Source organism: Carassius carassius, chromosome 2 (genome assembly GCF_963082965.1).
Source record: "Carassius carassius chromosome 2, fCarCar2.1, whole genome shotgun sequence".
Classification (NCBI taxonomy): domain Eukaryota; kingdom Metazoa; phylum Chordata; class Actinopteri; order Cypriniformes; family Cyprinidae; genus Carassius; species Carassius carassius.
Genome location: NC_081756.1, coordinates 18,053,617 through 18,070,674, shown reverse-complemented (window position 1 = coordinate 18,070,674; position 17,058 = coordinate 18,053,617). Strand labels below are relative to the sequence as shown.

The window sequence follows — 17,058 nt, the reverse complement described above, 5'->3', positions numbered from 1 at the left end:
AATTCCTCCTGGGTCCTAAAGAAGCACATTTGTGGGTGTTGTTTTGACATATTCTGCATTAAAATTCTTAATTCTCATGCAAACAGTTGTCTTGTTTCGTTACATCTGTATTAAGTAGTGGTGGACGAAGTATCTAGATAATGTACATGAGTAAATGAAGGCAAGCATATAAAATAGAGCCTCATACGTTTGAACTCTGAGACTCCAATCAGCATGATCTGATTCAGTAGGTTCAGCATAAAAGAATTCAAAGGAATCATTTGTTCACAAATCCTATCTCAATTAATGTAGTTTGAAATGTATAAATGTGTAAAGGTATATGTACGTCTGTGTGTGTGTGTTATTTTAGTATCATTGAGATACTATTATAGTTTTGAATAATAATTAGATTTTATTTTTGTTACTTTTTTATTTTAAGTTTAAGTAATTTTGTTTTTTCTGACTTGTAGGTTTACATATGTATATGTAGGTTTATATGTAGTGTTTTTTTCAGTTTTTAGTTAACTTATAAACATATATACGTAAGAAATGTGTGTGTGGTATACATATATATATATATATATATTATATATATATATAATATATATATATATAGTTACTGTCCACCACTGATTTATTTATATATTTTTAAAAGGGTGCCTCACTGTTTCAAAAACTAATCTGTATGTTTCTTTTTTCTCCCTGTAGATTTTTATTAATAATCAATGGCATGATTCTGTGAGCGGTAAGGTCTTCAGCACATACAACCCGGCCACAGGGGAGAAGATCTGCGACGTCCAGGAAGCAGATAAGGTGTGCGTGTGTGTGTGTGTGTGTGTGTGTGTGCTTTCTTAGCATGCTAGTGTGTTTGTCATCAAAGTGTGTATTTGGTAATTGGTCAAAGCATTGCCAGAAACAGGTTTGGCACAATTGCTCTGTTGGACTACATTTAGTTGTCCAGCACCGCTATTGTGCTTCTCACTTTCACCCATCACTCAGCATGAATGAGCATCCAGAATTGAAAGAGAGGGAGGGAGGGAAGTAGGGGGCTGTAGTTCAGTCTAATGTGGATAAGCAAGCTAGAGGCTGTAGTTCCTTTCTGTAAATCAGGGAGGAAGTGTGGAAAACCAGAATGGATACAGGAAATTAGGACCCCCTGAATGTGCAACTGGGGAAGTCACTGAGACTCATGTGGAACGAATGGATTTCATTTGTACCAAAGGTGGACAAACACCTGTTCATAGGATAAGGTTTTATCATTAAGTGTTTTCCACTCTCTCCTCCTCTTGTTTCTATCTGTCCCTCTCTTTCTTTCTCTCTCTGTTCGGTCCCCTCTCTTTGCCTTTCTGTTAGGCTGATGTGGACAAAGCTGTGCAGGCTGCGCGTTCGGCCTTCTCTCTGGGTTCAGTATGGAGGAAGATGGATGCATCTGAACGTGGGAAGCTGCTGTTCAAGCTCGCTGACCTGGTGGAAAGAGACAGTGCCTACCTTGCTGTGAGTACTTCATTCAACACTCTCGCCAGATGCAAATACTAAACCTCTACTCAAATGTGTGTATAGGGGAACTTTCCTAATTTATCTTTTTGTTCTAATGTTTATTTTGTTTTTGTAGAGACTGTATGTGGAATATAAATTTGATTAAATAAATGTAAACTTTAATGTAAATATTTGGTATAATGCAGTGTTGGATATAATGCAGCCTTTTTATTGTAGGTTCAACGTTAGTTATACATTTGGTGTCATGAACCATAATGAACAATACTTTTAACAGCTAGGTTAATGCTAGTTTCTGCATGTTCAAATACATTTTTAACATTTAAAGTTGTGTAATTTAATATTAGTATATTAAGAACAACAGTTAATAAACAATGAATAACAGTGTATTTACAAAATGACCTTTAAGATGTAAGAATGAACGTCTTTTTGTAAAAAAAAAAAAAAAAGGTTTAGATTAAATACATTTTTAAACAATTAAAAATTTGTTCTAAATATGCACCAAGATTTTCAAAAACAATGATTGTTTATAAGCAGGTTTTCCAAACCCTTTCTAAAATCTGTCATTGATCACCAAACAAGTAGTCATGTCCAACTGGCAAAGGTTCAATTATCTATTCTTTTTATTTCTTTTCTCTCTACAGACTGTAGTGCTGTCACAAATGTATGTTTTATTACTCAGGATAACTATTCCAGTGTTATCCATTAGATAGAAACTGTATTCCAAAATATATATGTAAAGGCCTTTATAAATAAACACAAATAATACATTTTCAAATGCATCATGTTTTTTGATTTCTTTAATATATATATTTAATAACTGGTTTTGTAAGTACTTCTCAGTTAGAACCAAAAAGCCTGACCCGTAACCAAATTTAGTCAGTACCAGTTTTTGGTGAGTGAGAATCAAATTCAACAGGACAGAGCCATCTAAGCAGACAAAGACGCTCACAACAATAAGCAAGTGTCTAATGAATGGGCCTGTCTCTCTGCCTCAGACTTATTGAAGCTTCATGACAGGAGCCATAGGAGTTGTTGTTTTTCAAACAATTTTGATTTGCCCTGCAAATGTTTGAAACCCAGGATGATGACAACACCGAGTTGAAACACATGATATTGGGCGCTAACGATCACTTAGGTTAAGAGCGAAACGTAAAAGAGAAGTATTGTTCCTTCCATGACATGCTTTTATCTCCAGTGTGGACATCTGCTTTTACTTCCCACTCACAGAGATGTGTCTAAAGAGACAGATTCAGAAACAAAAGTGCTATGTTTGACTTTGTGCGTGCAGCTCTCAGAAGGCCGCTGTAGCCATTTTGAGTAAATCTCTTTCATGTTACAGTTTAGACTTTGTCTTAAATGGACTGAAACAATAGATTTTCTCCATCCAGCTCTGAACAAGTGTCAGAGTGTAATGCTTTGAAAGAGAAATGCGACGTCCATGTGGTTACGATCACTCCTTATATCAATCTAATCCCACGTCGATAAGAAATCATGGTTGGCTGACATAGAGATAACAAAAGGCAGGTCTCTGGTGATGGCTATATGAGTATCAAGTTTCCTAGGGGAGCAGATGTAAGTGTGTGCTTTAGATATGCTTAGTCTGAATGCAGCTCGGGGGGGGTGTCAGGTTTAATCTCTATGATTGATTTTTCATCACACACCCACACTCTCATCTTCCTTCTCTTCTCTCAGACCCTGGAGTCTCTGGACACTGGGAAACCTTTCCTCTCCTCGTTCTTTGTGGACCTTCAGGGAACCATTAAAACTTTTCGATATTTTGCTGGATGGGCAGATAAAATCCACGGTTCCACGATTCCGACTGGTAAGATGATGCTCATCCTTTCATAAACTCTCACCATATAATTAGGCAGAAGGCAAAATTGGGGAGCTTGGTGGGGAGCTGTCTGATCACCCAAAGGATATAAAAAAAAGTTTGGTGGTTTTAAAGAGTAACCACAAAAGCTAGCTTGGATGCAAAGTTTTGCATCACAGTAAATTAGCACTCACAAACAGAAATAAGCAAAGCAGTGGGCAGTTTTTGTGTGACACAGCAAATACAGAAAATATAAATAATAATGACATTTCATTTTATATTTCTGAAAACATAATTATATATATATAGATATATAGATATATATAACGTAATGTTTTCTTTTTATTATGAATCATTTTATTAAAACATCCGTTTAATACTAAAGTGATTTGTAAATAATATTGACTGGGGGACAATATATATATATATATATATATATATATATATATATATATATATATATATATATATATATATATATATATATATATATATATAATTTTTTTTTATATAAAATAAAACCCTTTGTATAAACCCTTACACATAATTTTGTCTACATGTAATTGTGCACCTTTTAATGTTTATGAGCACCACCATTAAAAAAAGTTTGGGGTCAGTAAAGTTTATTTTTTTTAAATAAAAGGGATAGTAAAGACATTTATAATGTTATATAAGATTTCTACTTGAAATAAATGCTGTTTTAAAAAACTTTATATTTATCAAAGAATGCTGAAAATAAATCTGTTTTCAACATTGGTAATAATAAGAAATGTTTCTTAAGCAGCAAATTCAATTTGATTTCTGAAGGAACATGTGATACTGAAGACTGTGACAGGAATAAATTAGATTTTAAAATAGAACTTATTTTAAATTGTAATTTTAATTCACAGTATAACTGTTTTTATTGTATTTTTGATCAAATAAATGCAGCCTTGGTAAGCATAATTTTTTTTTTCAGACTCATTAAAAAAGTGTATATTCATTATGAAATTTCACATATTGGGGTTGGTATGTTATATATCCAAAATCACATAATTTTATTGATATAAACTATATGTTTACGAAAGCTGATGACACAGAAGTAGATGTTTTGGAGAGCATGGAAATACTGGACTGGAAACTATCCAGACCTTAAGGTGTAGACCCATCCTAGACATTTTAGGAAGTTTGACCTTGATTAGAGAGACCACAGCTCTAAGACAGAATAGAGCTGTGTTTTCTCTGAGGCCTACAGGAGATGTTGTGGGGTTATGAAGGTGCACTGAGGGTAAACAGACGAGGTCCCATAACAGTTATAAATCTGAGTGCTAATGGCCGCCCTCCTGTGGAGCACTGCCATCAGTGGAGCACAGTGACAGCTACAGGGCCGGGGGGCACTACGGGGCACTGGGGGTCTGTTCTGGCTAATTTAGTTGTTTGAAAGGAATGCGGCAGGGAGCCTGGAGACTACGGGACAGCAGTAGACTTGCAGCAGTGATGTCACGGAGCAGCCTTTAGTGTGCAAGCATGTGTGTGCGGGGGAGATTGTGGAGCCGCCCTTCAGGGCCCCCATGTCACATGGGCCACATGCGAGAGAGGTGTCCGCTGTCAGGTGTCCATGTAATTATTGTGCATTCCAGCACTGTCTGTCACCATTTCTCTCTGATTGGCTCATGCTGTAATATTTACACTTATACTGTCCTATACAGTCCTTCATATAATGCACACACTCCAGTCCCTCTTGTATTTGATCATGTCTCTCTCATATTCACTCTCTCATCTTACACAAACAAGCACCCATGCTGCTGCATGCTGTTATTATACAATTTTCACAGCACGAGAAATAAAAATGAAGAATGGAGGGGAAAAGATCTGTAAATACCCCTGTCAGGGCTGGAGCTCAGCAATGGGCCTTTGTTGTGTTGCTAAACCAAACTTGCATAGTGGGAACTCGCAGTGATTCGCTTTATTTCATTTCCAATCTCATCCATAATAGAAATACAGCACAAACAAGCAGAATGTGTGTTTTTGGCCTTCTCTTATCTGGTCACCAAGCGAGATGAATCACCGGCATGCCTCTCGTCCAGATGCTTTAGGCCAACTGCATGTTTCCACAGCGAGGGATGGAGTGATCACACTCTTTTCCATATTGCTGTAAGACAAAGGACAGTGATATTATCTAAGCTCTTTCAACTGAAAACTCTTGTTAGTAAAAATGTCAGTTGTTCTTTTCTGTATAATGCCACTTATTTTCACCTTTTATTTCATTTGTTTAGACTTTGTTTATTTTCTAAGCTTAAGTAGAAAGTGCATTTGACACCATTTTCCCTGTGTTGACTAATACTGTAGTATTACCATTTATTTTTTTTCTGTCACACAGATGGAGAATATTTCACTCTTACCAGACATGAGCCCATTGGAGTGTGTGGACAGATCATTCCTGTGAGTGTTTTGGCCCTAATTTTCCTTAATATTCTTTGCTTAATATTTTTCTGTCATCTTCAAAGTCCTAAATGGGGAGGTATTTGAGCCCCTTAGTGAGGATGACAGGCTTGTTGAGGTTTTAGCTTTGGGGGAGGCCCTCTTTTCCTTAAAGTTAATTTCGGCTTGAAGTTAAGATTGAGTTATTGTGAATGATTGATCCATGCATGTTATTTTTGGCTGTGTAATTTTTTAAACTCAGTCTTCCAGTGAAACTACAGACTTCTTTTTGGTGACATTTGATTGAACCCTCCAATCATTTATTCTGCTTTAACCCTTCCCCTTTTTATAAACTCTCTGCAAGCTTGCATTCAGATCTGCATTCATCCAGTCAACAAGCGATAGATTGAACCAAGTCCCCATCGTAATTAATTTCGCTCAGATGTACATCACAATACTGCAGAAAAAAAATCTGCATCGATTTCCATTACACTATAGCTTTACAATATTTCACACAAGTTCCTGGAAGTGTTTGAGGTTCTTATTAGTCTCTGTATGGTTTGCTACAAACAGACTAGCAGGAGGAGGTCATGGCCTGTGCCAAGTGAGGCAGAAAAAGAAAGAAAAAGGAACTGAGAAATAATGAATCAGGGGTGAGTGGAAGGTATACTTGAAGGACAGAAATAGAAACAAGGAAACAAAAAATAAAAAACATAGATTGTGACAATGAAGTCCTGTACTTACAACTCTAGACCTCATGACATGAGAAATGACTTGTTTCCAATAAGGCACACCAAATATTTCACTAAAATCTGGTCCATCTAGCAGGTCATTTGACATTGTAGGAGCGTGACAGGCACAAAGCTACTGAGCCTAAGTGTTACAGAAGATTGTGTGACTCTGTTTTAGAAACATTCGGTTTCAAAATGAATGTGCAGGAGTCTGAAATCATTAGTGAAGGAGTCATGCTCTCAAGAAACAAAGATATGAGTTTGTCTGAACGAGCTCCCACAGTAAGTTCCTGACCTATGTCTGTACAGTGGAACTTCCCCCTGGTGATGACAGCATGGAAATTGGGGCCAGCGCTGAGCTGCGGGAACACTGTTGTCCTGAAACCTGCTGAGGAGACCCCTCTCACCTGCCTCTACATCGCTGCTCTGATCAAAGAGGTACAGCAAAATGATTTTACAACATTGTTTTGTATGAAGGGATAAAATAGTATCCATTCTGTCCGCATCACATTCACATTACAGCAGTAAAATGATACAAAGTGATACAAAAGCAACATAAACACACATTCATGCAAATGAGTGATATTTCCTCATTTGTTCCCCACTGCACCCAGACCTTTGTGGCACTGCCTCTCTTTCTCTTGGATTAAGAGGCCCATTTCTTCTCTTACTTTTGATGTTCTGTCCATCCTCTCATCCACAGGGCCTGTAGGGAGGTCGGGGTGGGTCTGGATTCCCCCTTCACGGCCTGTGGTGTTCTTGGCTCAGCTCTCATCTAACGCTTTTTCCTCTCATACTGTTTCCACAGGCTGGGTTTCCACCGGGAGTTGTCAATATTTTGCCAGGCTATGGGCCAACCGCTGGAGCCGCGATCTCTTCACACATGGGCATAGATAAAGTGGCGTTCACAGGATCGACTGAGGTAATTTTCCTATCAGCAGAATGAAAGAATCACACCCTCTTCCCTCATCCTCCTTTCTGCCGGTTTGTCATATGCCCTATCCGAATGACGCTCTTGATGTGGACTTGCAGTCACGGTCTTTATTCAGGCATCAGTAAAGTCCTCAAGACTTTTGACAAATGTGCAGACTTGTAGGATTAATTTTTAATTAATTTGGAACCACTGGGATCTGCAAAAATGTTACCTTTAAGGGTACAACTGCTTGTCACTGGGAAAGTACCCTTAAAGGGACAACATTGTACCTTATTTATGCTTAAAGGGTTCATAGTAGAACCTATAATGCCCCAATATACTCAAGACAAAAATCTTTTACGTTGTTCACTTTACTCTTGTCTGACCTCAAAAGACTCAACAGAAGAAATGCACAGGAGATTTTCACGTCAAAACAGAGCCCATTTTATGTATTTGTCAAATGGTAGCTTGAAGGTGTTTACCAGCCAGAGCTTTGGCAGGCTGTTTCAAACTCCTAAAACAATCTCCATTTTGCCCTGATTTAGTTTGTTATTACATCACACCAGTTTGTTCTTCAATTCAATTTGATGTACATTGGGGCCTTTAGGGTACATATTACTACTTCAAGTTTATTTGTATAGCGTACTACTTCTGTCATTTTAAGAGTACTGCCTCTTGTGACAAGCTAATGTACCCCTATAGGTAAAGAATTTTTCTGACGGTGAGTGGTTAGTGAATATGCACCCCATTATTGTGTGTGATTGTGTATTGTGTAATGAGAAGCCTGAGGAAGTTGTGTTTTTAGGGGGGGTCTGTCTGCTTTCTTATACTACACACACTCTCACACCCAGGAATGCTTACCGGACCACCTGGCTTTCCAAAATTGTTTCTAATAAACAGGTTTTAGGTGGAAGTGGGAATGAGATATTAATCCACTGGTGGTCTGTCATAACCACCGGAACAGAAATAATAAATGGACACCATGCGCCCATTTCATGAACTGTTAATGTCGTTCCAGTCTGGTTGGACAGCTGAGTTCATTTACGCCTCATAAGTGTCCTGTGCATATTGTATAAGGACTACCCTTACTACTGAGCTTTATGCATTGGACATTAAACAGCTACATTGTGGCCCCAGAGGAAAAAATTAGTCTTTAAAGCTAACTGTAAAAATTTAATAGAAAGCCAGGGACTGAAAATAGACACCATGTTAGGCACATAGGATTTAGTGCTTGAAAACAGGCCTCACTGACAGCGACATAACTCTGCTGTGACAGCGAATTTTAAACACTGATTATTTGTAGCTACACTTGCCTCACTGGTAAGATCCCTTAAGCCCTTTATTCAATTACAGCCTCTCATAAATCGAAATACTTCAGTGTATGTTTTGATCTGTTCTTATACACGCAGTATGTTTTGTTATTAATTGAGGTGAATTGTATGAATTAGAATAGACCGAGCTAGAGCTTATGATGCCATTAGCTTCACCCAAAAAGTGAGTTTACATGCCTAGTTATAATCGAATTACAGCAGGTTTTTACGTAGTGGAGCAGCAGTCTGAGCAATCTGCCTGTCCAAGAATACATGAATATATGAAGGATTAAATATACTTATTAACTGTCTTCTGAAAAAAGCACATGATGCATACAACCACGTTATCTGGGTCTGTTAGTCTGGCTTTGCAAAAAACAAGCTGTAATGAATTCAGTTATTTACTGAACTTTTAAAATACATGTGCAGTGCCATTCGAAAGTTTGAGGTCAGTAAATTATTTTAAAGAAATTAATTATTTAGTAACAATACATGAACTGATCAAAAATGACAGTAAAGACATTGCAATGTGACCAAAAAATGATATTTGAAATAATTGCTTAAAATAAATAAAATAAATATTGTATTTTCTATTCATCTGCGTTTCCACAAACTTTTAAAGAAGCACAATGTTTTCAACATTGATGATAATAATAACAACAAGAAACTAATAATTTAGTTTCCATGAGCAAAAAAATAAGCATCAATTCTGAAGGATCATGTGACATTATAGATATAGAGGTAATGGCTGCTGAAAATTCAGCTTTGCCATCACAGGAATACATTGCATTTTAAAACATATTAATATAGAAAACACTTATGTTAAATTGAAATATTTCACAATATATTGTTTTTAATCAAATAAATGCAGCCTTGGTGTGCATAAAATAATTCTTTCAAAAATATTACAAACTCTTACTGACCTCAAACTTTTGAACGGTAGTGTAAATGTACTTGGTGTTTATCTTTACTGTCAAAGAAACAGAGAATTGTGTGTGTGTGTGGGTCTGTATGTGGACATAAGACTTCTCACACAAACAGAAGTGTTGTTTCAACAGAAAACAAACTAAGCTTGTGTACTTGAAAAGCACTTGTTGAAATGCAACAGATGTTTCTTTTTGTTGCGAAATGACAGTTAAGTTATTTCCCAGTTTCACCAATAATTTGATGACTGCTATGACTATTTATTTCCTTTAAATTAAAATGTCATTGATAAAACAAGAATGCAGTGACTGAGAAAAAAAAACATCAACAGACCACACAAATCCTCAGATGATCATAGCGTCACACTGAAAACCACAGCCCACCCGTCTTCACCCACACTTCCACTGACCGACTTTCACAGGAAACTCATCACTATACACCCCACCTTCTCGCCCTTTCTCTTCACTGGCAGCAGCCTCACAGGGGTTTTCTCTTCTCCTCCTGTCAGCACTGCTGCTGTGGGTGTTGCTGAGCCATAATCTGGACTTGATTAGGCAACCCAGATCTCTCACGCTGTGCATGTGTGTACATACACAGACTCTGAGTCACTTCAGCCGAGCGTTTAAGGGAGGTCTAGGCCGGGGGTGGAGATGGGGGGGGGTGGGGGTGAGGCATTCTGGTGTGTGATGTATGACCTGCCCATTGCTGCTATTTGTGGAGTGTGCAGTGTGATTTCTTTTTCATCTTAAATGAAACAAAAAGCACATTCAACCTAATTTTAAAGTGGTTTCACACATTTTATAAATGTATTATTTTTTTATTATTATTATTTATTAGTAATAGTAAGAAGAAGAATAAGTAGTAGTAGTATACACAAATTAAGGTCATGACTGCAGACAAACCAGGAGTAACTAAACATGGCTACACTAGTAACTTGACATTATGTGTCAACAGTTCAGCTGTTTTTAAGCAACTTTTTCCAATGAATTCCAATGAATTAGCACTACACAAAATTAGAACACTAGAATGAATTGGTATATTTGGACAATTCTTGTAAATTAACTGATTATTTTCCCTACATTGCAAATTTAGCCTCATCAAATTATGATTATCTTGTAGTTTGAAAAACTAAAGTAGCATCCAAAACTTAAACCAACACTTATATAGTTACAGTATCTGTGAGAGGTTGGCATTTACATTCATGCAAAGAGCCCAGCTTTCATTTTTCCACTGAGCCAGAGTGTCAGAGGGAACTGAGGAGGATTGTTTTCCCTTCGCCTTCTCCCCTCTCCTTTTTTTCTCTTTCTGCTATCTGATGGAAAACAGATAGAGAAAATACTTACTGTCAGTTAAGTATGTTTTGCGGAAAGGAAATATTTACAAATGTTTGTTTACTGTTAAGCGCTGAGCTGGCTGTGTAAGACGGTCTTTCTCAAACAAACACATACATGCAGGTAGAAAAGAATAGTTTGACATGACCATAATGTTCTCTGAGATGTGAAGCAACGCCACAGACAGCAGCTGTGTGATGTCTGCAGTCCTTACACAGGCCTGAACAGCCTGTAAGATGAGAGCCAGGCCACCGCTAATGTGAAACTTTAGGTGAAAAGAAGTGTGAAATACAGTTGGAAGAGAACAGATTCAGGGAAGAGCAACAAGGGACATGAAATTATGAAACAGTAGACTCCTGTTAAAAAGAAACATGCTCCTTAAGCTCAGAGAAACCAAAACCAGACCAATAATCACTACATATGCTTTCATTTATGCACTAACAAAGCCAATGAATGCATTTCAAGGGTCTTATTTCACTGTTATTTTGTGGCTCCAAACAGTGTTGAGCATCTTACACAAACCTGCGGTCAGTTCTTCCTTTTCTCGATTAACCAGCAGATACTGTTGTGTGTTGGACATTCCATTCTCTTTGGCCGCAACCGTATGCACAGATATTTAAGATATGTGGGCTGAATCTCATAGGCCTGATAATGGTGCTGGTGCTGCCTTGCTGAAGAGGGGCTTCTCATGCAGCAGGATTTATTAATGACAGCATCCCACTGAGGTTGAGATTTAGTAAGGCTCCTCTGTGAAGTCCTGCTGATTAAAGTGGCTCTTCTCTCTCTCCACAGGTAGGCAAGCTGATTCAAGAAGCAGCAGGAAAGAGCAATCTGAAGAGAGTCACGCTAGAGCTCGGGGGAAAGAGTCCCAACATCATTTTTGCAGATGCTGATTGTAAGTATTCAGACGCTGTTTTACGGCTGCCCTCCTGTTGTCCCGCTGCAAGAGTTTATGCACAGGTGCTACTCCAGAAACTCTCCCTGTCACTTGACATCAAAGACCTTCAGGGATCTTTTAGAGCTGCGTCTGGGCAAAAAAAAAAGTGTCTTATGTTTCCGAGAGGTCCTTATTCATGCTAATGAACTTATGTCACTTCCTAAACCCTTAATCCTTATCGTCTAAAAGTAGACCACCAAACCAAGTCAGAGCTTTTAAATGTTTTCAGCAGCCGTGAACACAGCCCCCCGTAAATCAGCCGAATGGACCCTGCCCGGATGCATCACACCACAGCCGTAAATCTGCCGGCTCCCATTAACCCTTCAAATGCCACAGCCTGCCACCCTTTTCCCAGGTGTCCATGATCCCACGCAGATGCACATACTCAAGTGTATGCATGCATAAACAGCAGACACACCAGAAGAACAAGAGAGAAATTTGTTACAGCTGCCTAACTAGAAATGTATGGCTCCAAGTCTATTAATAAATGACTTACTGCCATGTATGAGCTATATTCCTCTTTTATCACCTGTTGTTTGGGCTGTTAATTTATTTTATTTAAACAATAGTGCATTGCTGGCAGATGCTTAATAATGTGTTTTCTCTCTCTTTCTCAGTTGATCTGGCAGTCGAACAGGCCCATCAGGGTGTTTTCTTCAATAATGGTCAATGCTGCACTGCTGGTTCCCGTATCTTCGTGGAGGAGCCCATTTATGATGAGTTTGTGCGAAGGAGTGTTGAGAGAGCGCAGAGAAGGACAGTGGGAAATCCCTTTGACCCAACCGCTGAGCAGGGACCTCAGGTAAGAGCCAGTTAATTGCTTAAATATCATAAATAATTCATATGTACTGCTGTTCAGAAGTTTGGATTCAGTACGATTTTTTTTTTAAGCAAAAAAAAAAGGAATCAAAAACTTAAATGTAGTTGTATATGTACTTTTATTCAGCAAGGATGCATTAAATTGTTTTAAAGAGACAGTAAAGGCTTCTCTTTCCAATAAATGATGTTCCTTTTTATTCATCACAAAATCCTGGAACAAAAAATGCATCACTGTTTCCACAAAAATAATAATAACATGATAATAACAATAAGAAGCAGCACAGAGCAGCACATCAGTGACACTGAAGACCGGAGTGATGACTCATGAAAATTTAGTCTTGCCCTTGCATGAATACATACATTTTTTAATAATATTAAAATAGAAAATAATTTTTAATTTTGTAATAATATTTAGCAGTATTACTGTTTTTACTATATTTTGTGATCAAATGAATGCAGTCTTAGAACATAAGATTCTTCTTTCATTCACAAATCTTAACAACTCCAAACGTTTGCATGGTAGTCTATAATATATATCTAAAGCAATGTTTTTACAATAATATCTTACAATATTATCTCAGAATACATGTCATTACCTATATTATTAAACGGAATGTGAGCAACAATCTGTACAATGAAACATTAATAGTTAAACAAGACATTATATTATCTGCATAATCTGGCCAATTTATGATTATTTTTAAATGTCTGTTCCAATTGTCCGTGTTAATAAAGACACAGGATTCAGTAGTTGATCATCTCTGTGTTGGCTGTGACAGGTGAGTGCGGAGCAGCGGAGTCGTGTACTGGAGCTGATTCAGAGCGGCATCACTGAGGGAGCTAAACTGGAGTGTGGCGGCAAAGCTCCTCCTTCTAAAGGCTTCTTTCTGGAGCCCACAGTCTTTTCTGATGTACAGGACCACATGCGCATTGCCAAGGAAGAGGTAAGCTGTCTTGATCTCTGGATAATAATTCTATTTTCAAATACTGAGTATTATACAAAAAAAAACTTTGTTTTAGATATTTGGGCCAGTTCAGCAGATCATGAAGTTTAAAACCATTGAAGAAGTGATTGAGAGAGCCAACAACACAGAATATGGTCTGGCAGCAGCGGTCTTCACCACAGACCTCAACAAGGCCATGACGGTCTCTACAGCTCTGCAGGCCGGCACTGTGTGGTAAGAGTTATAGCACATCAACAGATAAAACACAAATGCTTCTGTTTCAAAACAGAAGAAACCTCACACTCACTGTAAGTCTTACTGGTATTGAGTAATATAACTTTATCTTTATTTTATTTTTATCTAACAAGACTTAATAGGAAATTTTCTTCTTAACCTGTATGTGACACAAAACACATCACATATCTTTGGAAAGCTTAGATTCTTGTGATTCAAATTATGCAAACCATTTTTAACCAATGTGTTTTCCAGCTAATAGCTCCCTGCTATAGTCATCTGCAGAAATGTTTACAAAAAAAAAAGTAGGCAGAATTTTTCCTTTTTCAGTGCTTTCAAAGTTATATTACTCAATACCAGTAAGACTTACAGTGAGTGTGAGGTTTCTTCTGTTTAGGAACAGACCTCAGAGTATTACCTTTCAAAAGAGACCAAAACCATGCATTTACTTCAAATGGTTAAAGAACAGAATGCAATTTTCCTTGGGTATGCCTTTTCTAGGCGTTTTAGGCTAATTTTACAGGAGTGCTAAGGGGATAATTTAAGAATGTTCAGATATTTGTAATGTAAAACTAAAATGCTGAGCAAGAAAATAAGTTTTTGCAGTGTAGTCACATTTATTTAAATCCAGTGATTTAAAAAGGAATCCACATGATCTGTATTTTTGTGTTAGACGAATTAACCGAAATCCCAAAATTTCACTTATCTGACTGCAGTTTTCCAGATAGACAAAGTTCACGAAATCATGAAATCGCTAAGATTGTGATGTGTATTTTTGTTGTGGTGCAGGATCAACTGTTATAATGCCCTAAGCTGCCAGTGTCCTTTTGGAGGATTTAAAATGTCCGGGAATGGTCGTGAGTTGTAAGTGCATTTACAAATGATATAACATCATAATCGCATATTCTATACATTTGAGTTTCCATTAACATCATTGTTCTCCATTTTTCCAGGGGTGAGATTGGACTGAAAGAGTATACAGAGGTGAAAACCATTACAATGCAGATGTCAGGGAAGAAATCCTAAAGCACAAAAATGTACGTTCCTGACAGCGGGAAGTCTTCCTCTGAGGTTAACCACTAGCCATTATCCTTTGGTTGTCTATAGTGGTAAAACACAACACACAGTAACCACCCAACACTTCTGCATTGGAGCACCTCTCCTCCTGCATCCTCATAGGCTGTTATCATGAACCACATTCATCTCCATCCCGCGTCCACTAGCAGCTCCACATCCACCGCCACAATAAACTGCCTACACCCATTCCAGCTGTGACCTCCTTTCACTGACTCCCACTAACCATACTAAAGCACTCGGAGTCATGGTGAAAGAGGGCTAGGCTTTTGACCACTGCACCAGCAATGTGCAGACACTAACAGACTACGACCACTCTCTCTGAGACCACATGGCCAATGGAGGTCTGTTGTGTCTGAGGGGTGCCATTCTCAAACCTCATAATTAACTTGCCTTTCCACTAGGTAGAAATCTAGTAGGCATATTAGTTTTTACTAAGACCACTGAAGCTCTCTGTTTTAGAAAAAAAGCTGTTTTCTTTGTGTTAATTCTTAAATTTATGTAATTGCTTTGTATTTTTATTTTTCATTTCATTGTTTGATTGTTTTACTTTGCATAAATGTGTCGATGTCTTGACCAATGTAAACAAAAATGATTTACCTCAAGAAGAAAAATATATATATCTTTGGAGTTTAATTTCGACAAATGATTCTACATTGATGCCCATTTATTGTTAGGTGAATATAGAAGTATAGAGTAATTTCTTCATTAAAATGTTTTACTAAAAGTCTTCTCTTGAAGGTGATTTTCTGGTTGTCTTGTTACAGATTTATGACTGCAAAGTTATGACTGAGAAAAAGAAATCATTAGTAAAAAGGAGGGGGGGGCCTGAACAGAGATCCTTAGCAAGATGGATTTCTGCTTCAGTTGTTGCATTTTTCATATGACTCTGAGTATTCAGATTTATGTCAAACAGGGTGAGAACAGACTGAGTCAGAGATTGTTTGGTTAGAGTTCTTCAGATATGAGCAATATGAGCCAGATAAAAGAAGCACCCAGTAGTGCAACTACCTTAGAAGTTGCATTCCCAAAGACAAACAGACACAATGGATTTTCCCAGCAGCATCTTTAGTCAGAACAATACGCTTGATGAAAAGACTTTGCTACTTTACACAACACTGGTCTGGATCTGGAAGAGCAGAAAAGGACAGCACAGAGCTTTGAACTAGAACACAGAAAGACCACTACAGTGATAATTGGCCTTCCTGTGGATCACCTGGAAATTATTCTGAACCATTTCCTTATGCGCTAGTATGTGACAACAACTGAAGAACAAAAGTGGTTTGTTTCACCTCAAAAAAAGTGTTGCATGTTTTCAAGTGTGAACTAATCAACACAGGAAAGTGTTGAAAGGTTGCAGGCGAAAGGCCTTAGAAGGATTGTTTAATCCATTTGACGTTGTTGCACAATGGTGTCATCGACCCTTCCCTCCTAGGAGTCTGTTTAACAGTATTTATAATTCTCTGGAGTCTCATATGATTACAGTGTACCAAGTTCACACCGATATTTCTACATGACAGTAGTGTAAAATTACTGGTTTTAAGTTAGAAAAACACAATAAATCAATAAATGGCATTATTACCGACTTCATGTGTGATTCTTAAGGGTGTATTTTCATTTTTATGACTCTGGTAGTGCACAGTGAATTCAAGTGAACACTTAACTTTCTCACACACTTACAAAATGTCTCTTTGTTCACAATGTGAGAATGATCACAATGATCGCTTCTCCTTTGAGAACCTAATTTCAACCAGCTTGGACTCTGCCCAAGGTTAAATGGCAAAGGTGGCATCTATCATGATTGAACCTCCAATAGCTTTCCTCAGAGACATACATTTATTAGATGAAGCACTTATGGAGTCAGATAAATATCATTCACTGATCATTAGCCTACGCTCTTTCAGAGGATTTATGGCCAAATAGATCCATATAACCTTCCCATCTACTGAATGAGGGGATGAATTAAACATTTGTGTATTATCTCTCAGATAGACGCTGGCATACATTTCCAATCCCATCTTCTCTAAATAACTATGGATTTTCTACACTTTGCCAAATAGATGATAAAACTATTGCATGTCACATTTATAAAATGAGATTGCAACATTAGACGCTAGAATGTGTTCATTTGTCTTCATCAAGATAAACGGAG

General features: G+C 37.6%; 1 protein-coding gene across 1 annotated transcript in view; it reads left to right on the top strand.

The window, feature by feature from the left end:
• LOC132105245 (retinal dehydrogenase 2-like) overlaps positions 1–16,491 on the top strand; it is a 24,067-nt gene extending 7,576 nt beyond the window's left edge. Inside the window, exons 2-13 of the mRNA XM_059510434.1 lie at positions 688–792; positions 1,333–1,473; positions 3,169–3,298; positions 5,649–5,710; positions 6,730–6,858; positions 7,229–7,342; positions 11,691–11,793; positions 12,453–12,637; positions 13,434–13,598; positions 13,675–13,832; positions 14,622–14,696; positions 14,786–16,491. Of these exons, the coding sequence (XP_059366417.1) occupies positions 688–792; positions 1,333–1,473; positions 3,169–3,298; positions 5,649–5,710; positions 6,730–6,858; positions 7,229–7,342; positions 11,691–11,793; positions 12,453–12,637; positions 13,434–13,598; positions 13,675–13,832; positions 14,622–14,696; positions 14,786–14,858 (1,440 nt within the window). The 3' untranslated portion in view covers positions 14,859–16,491. The remainder of the gene's footprint in view (positions 1–687; positions 793–1,332; positions 1,474–3,168; positions 3,299–5,648; positions 5,711–6,729; positions 6,859–7,228; positions 7,343–11,690; positions 11,794–12,452; positions 12,638–13,433; positions 13,599–13,674; positions 13,833–14,621; positions 14,697–14,785) is intronic.
• The last annotated feature ends 567 nt before the right edge of the window (positions 16,492–17,058 follow it).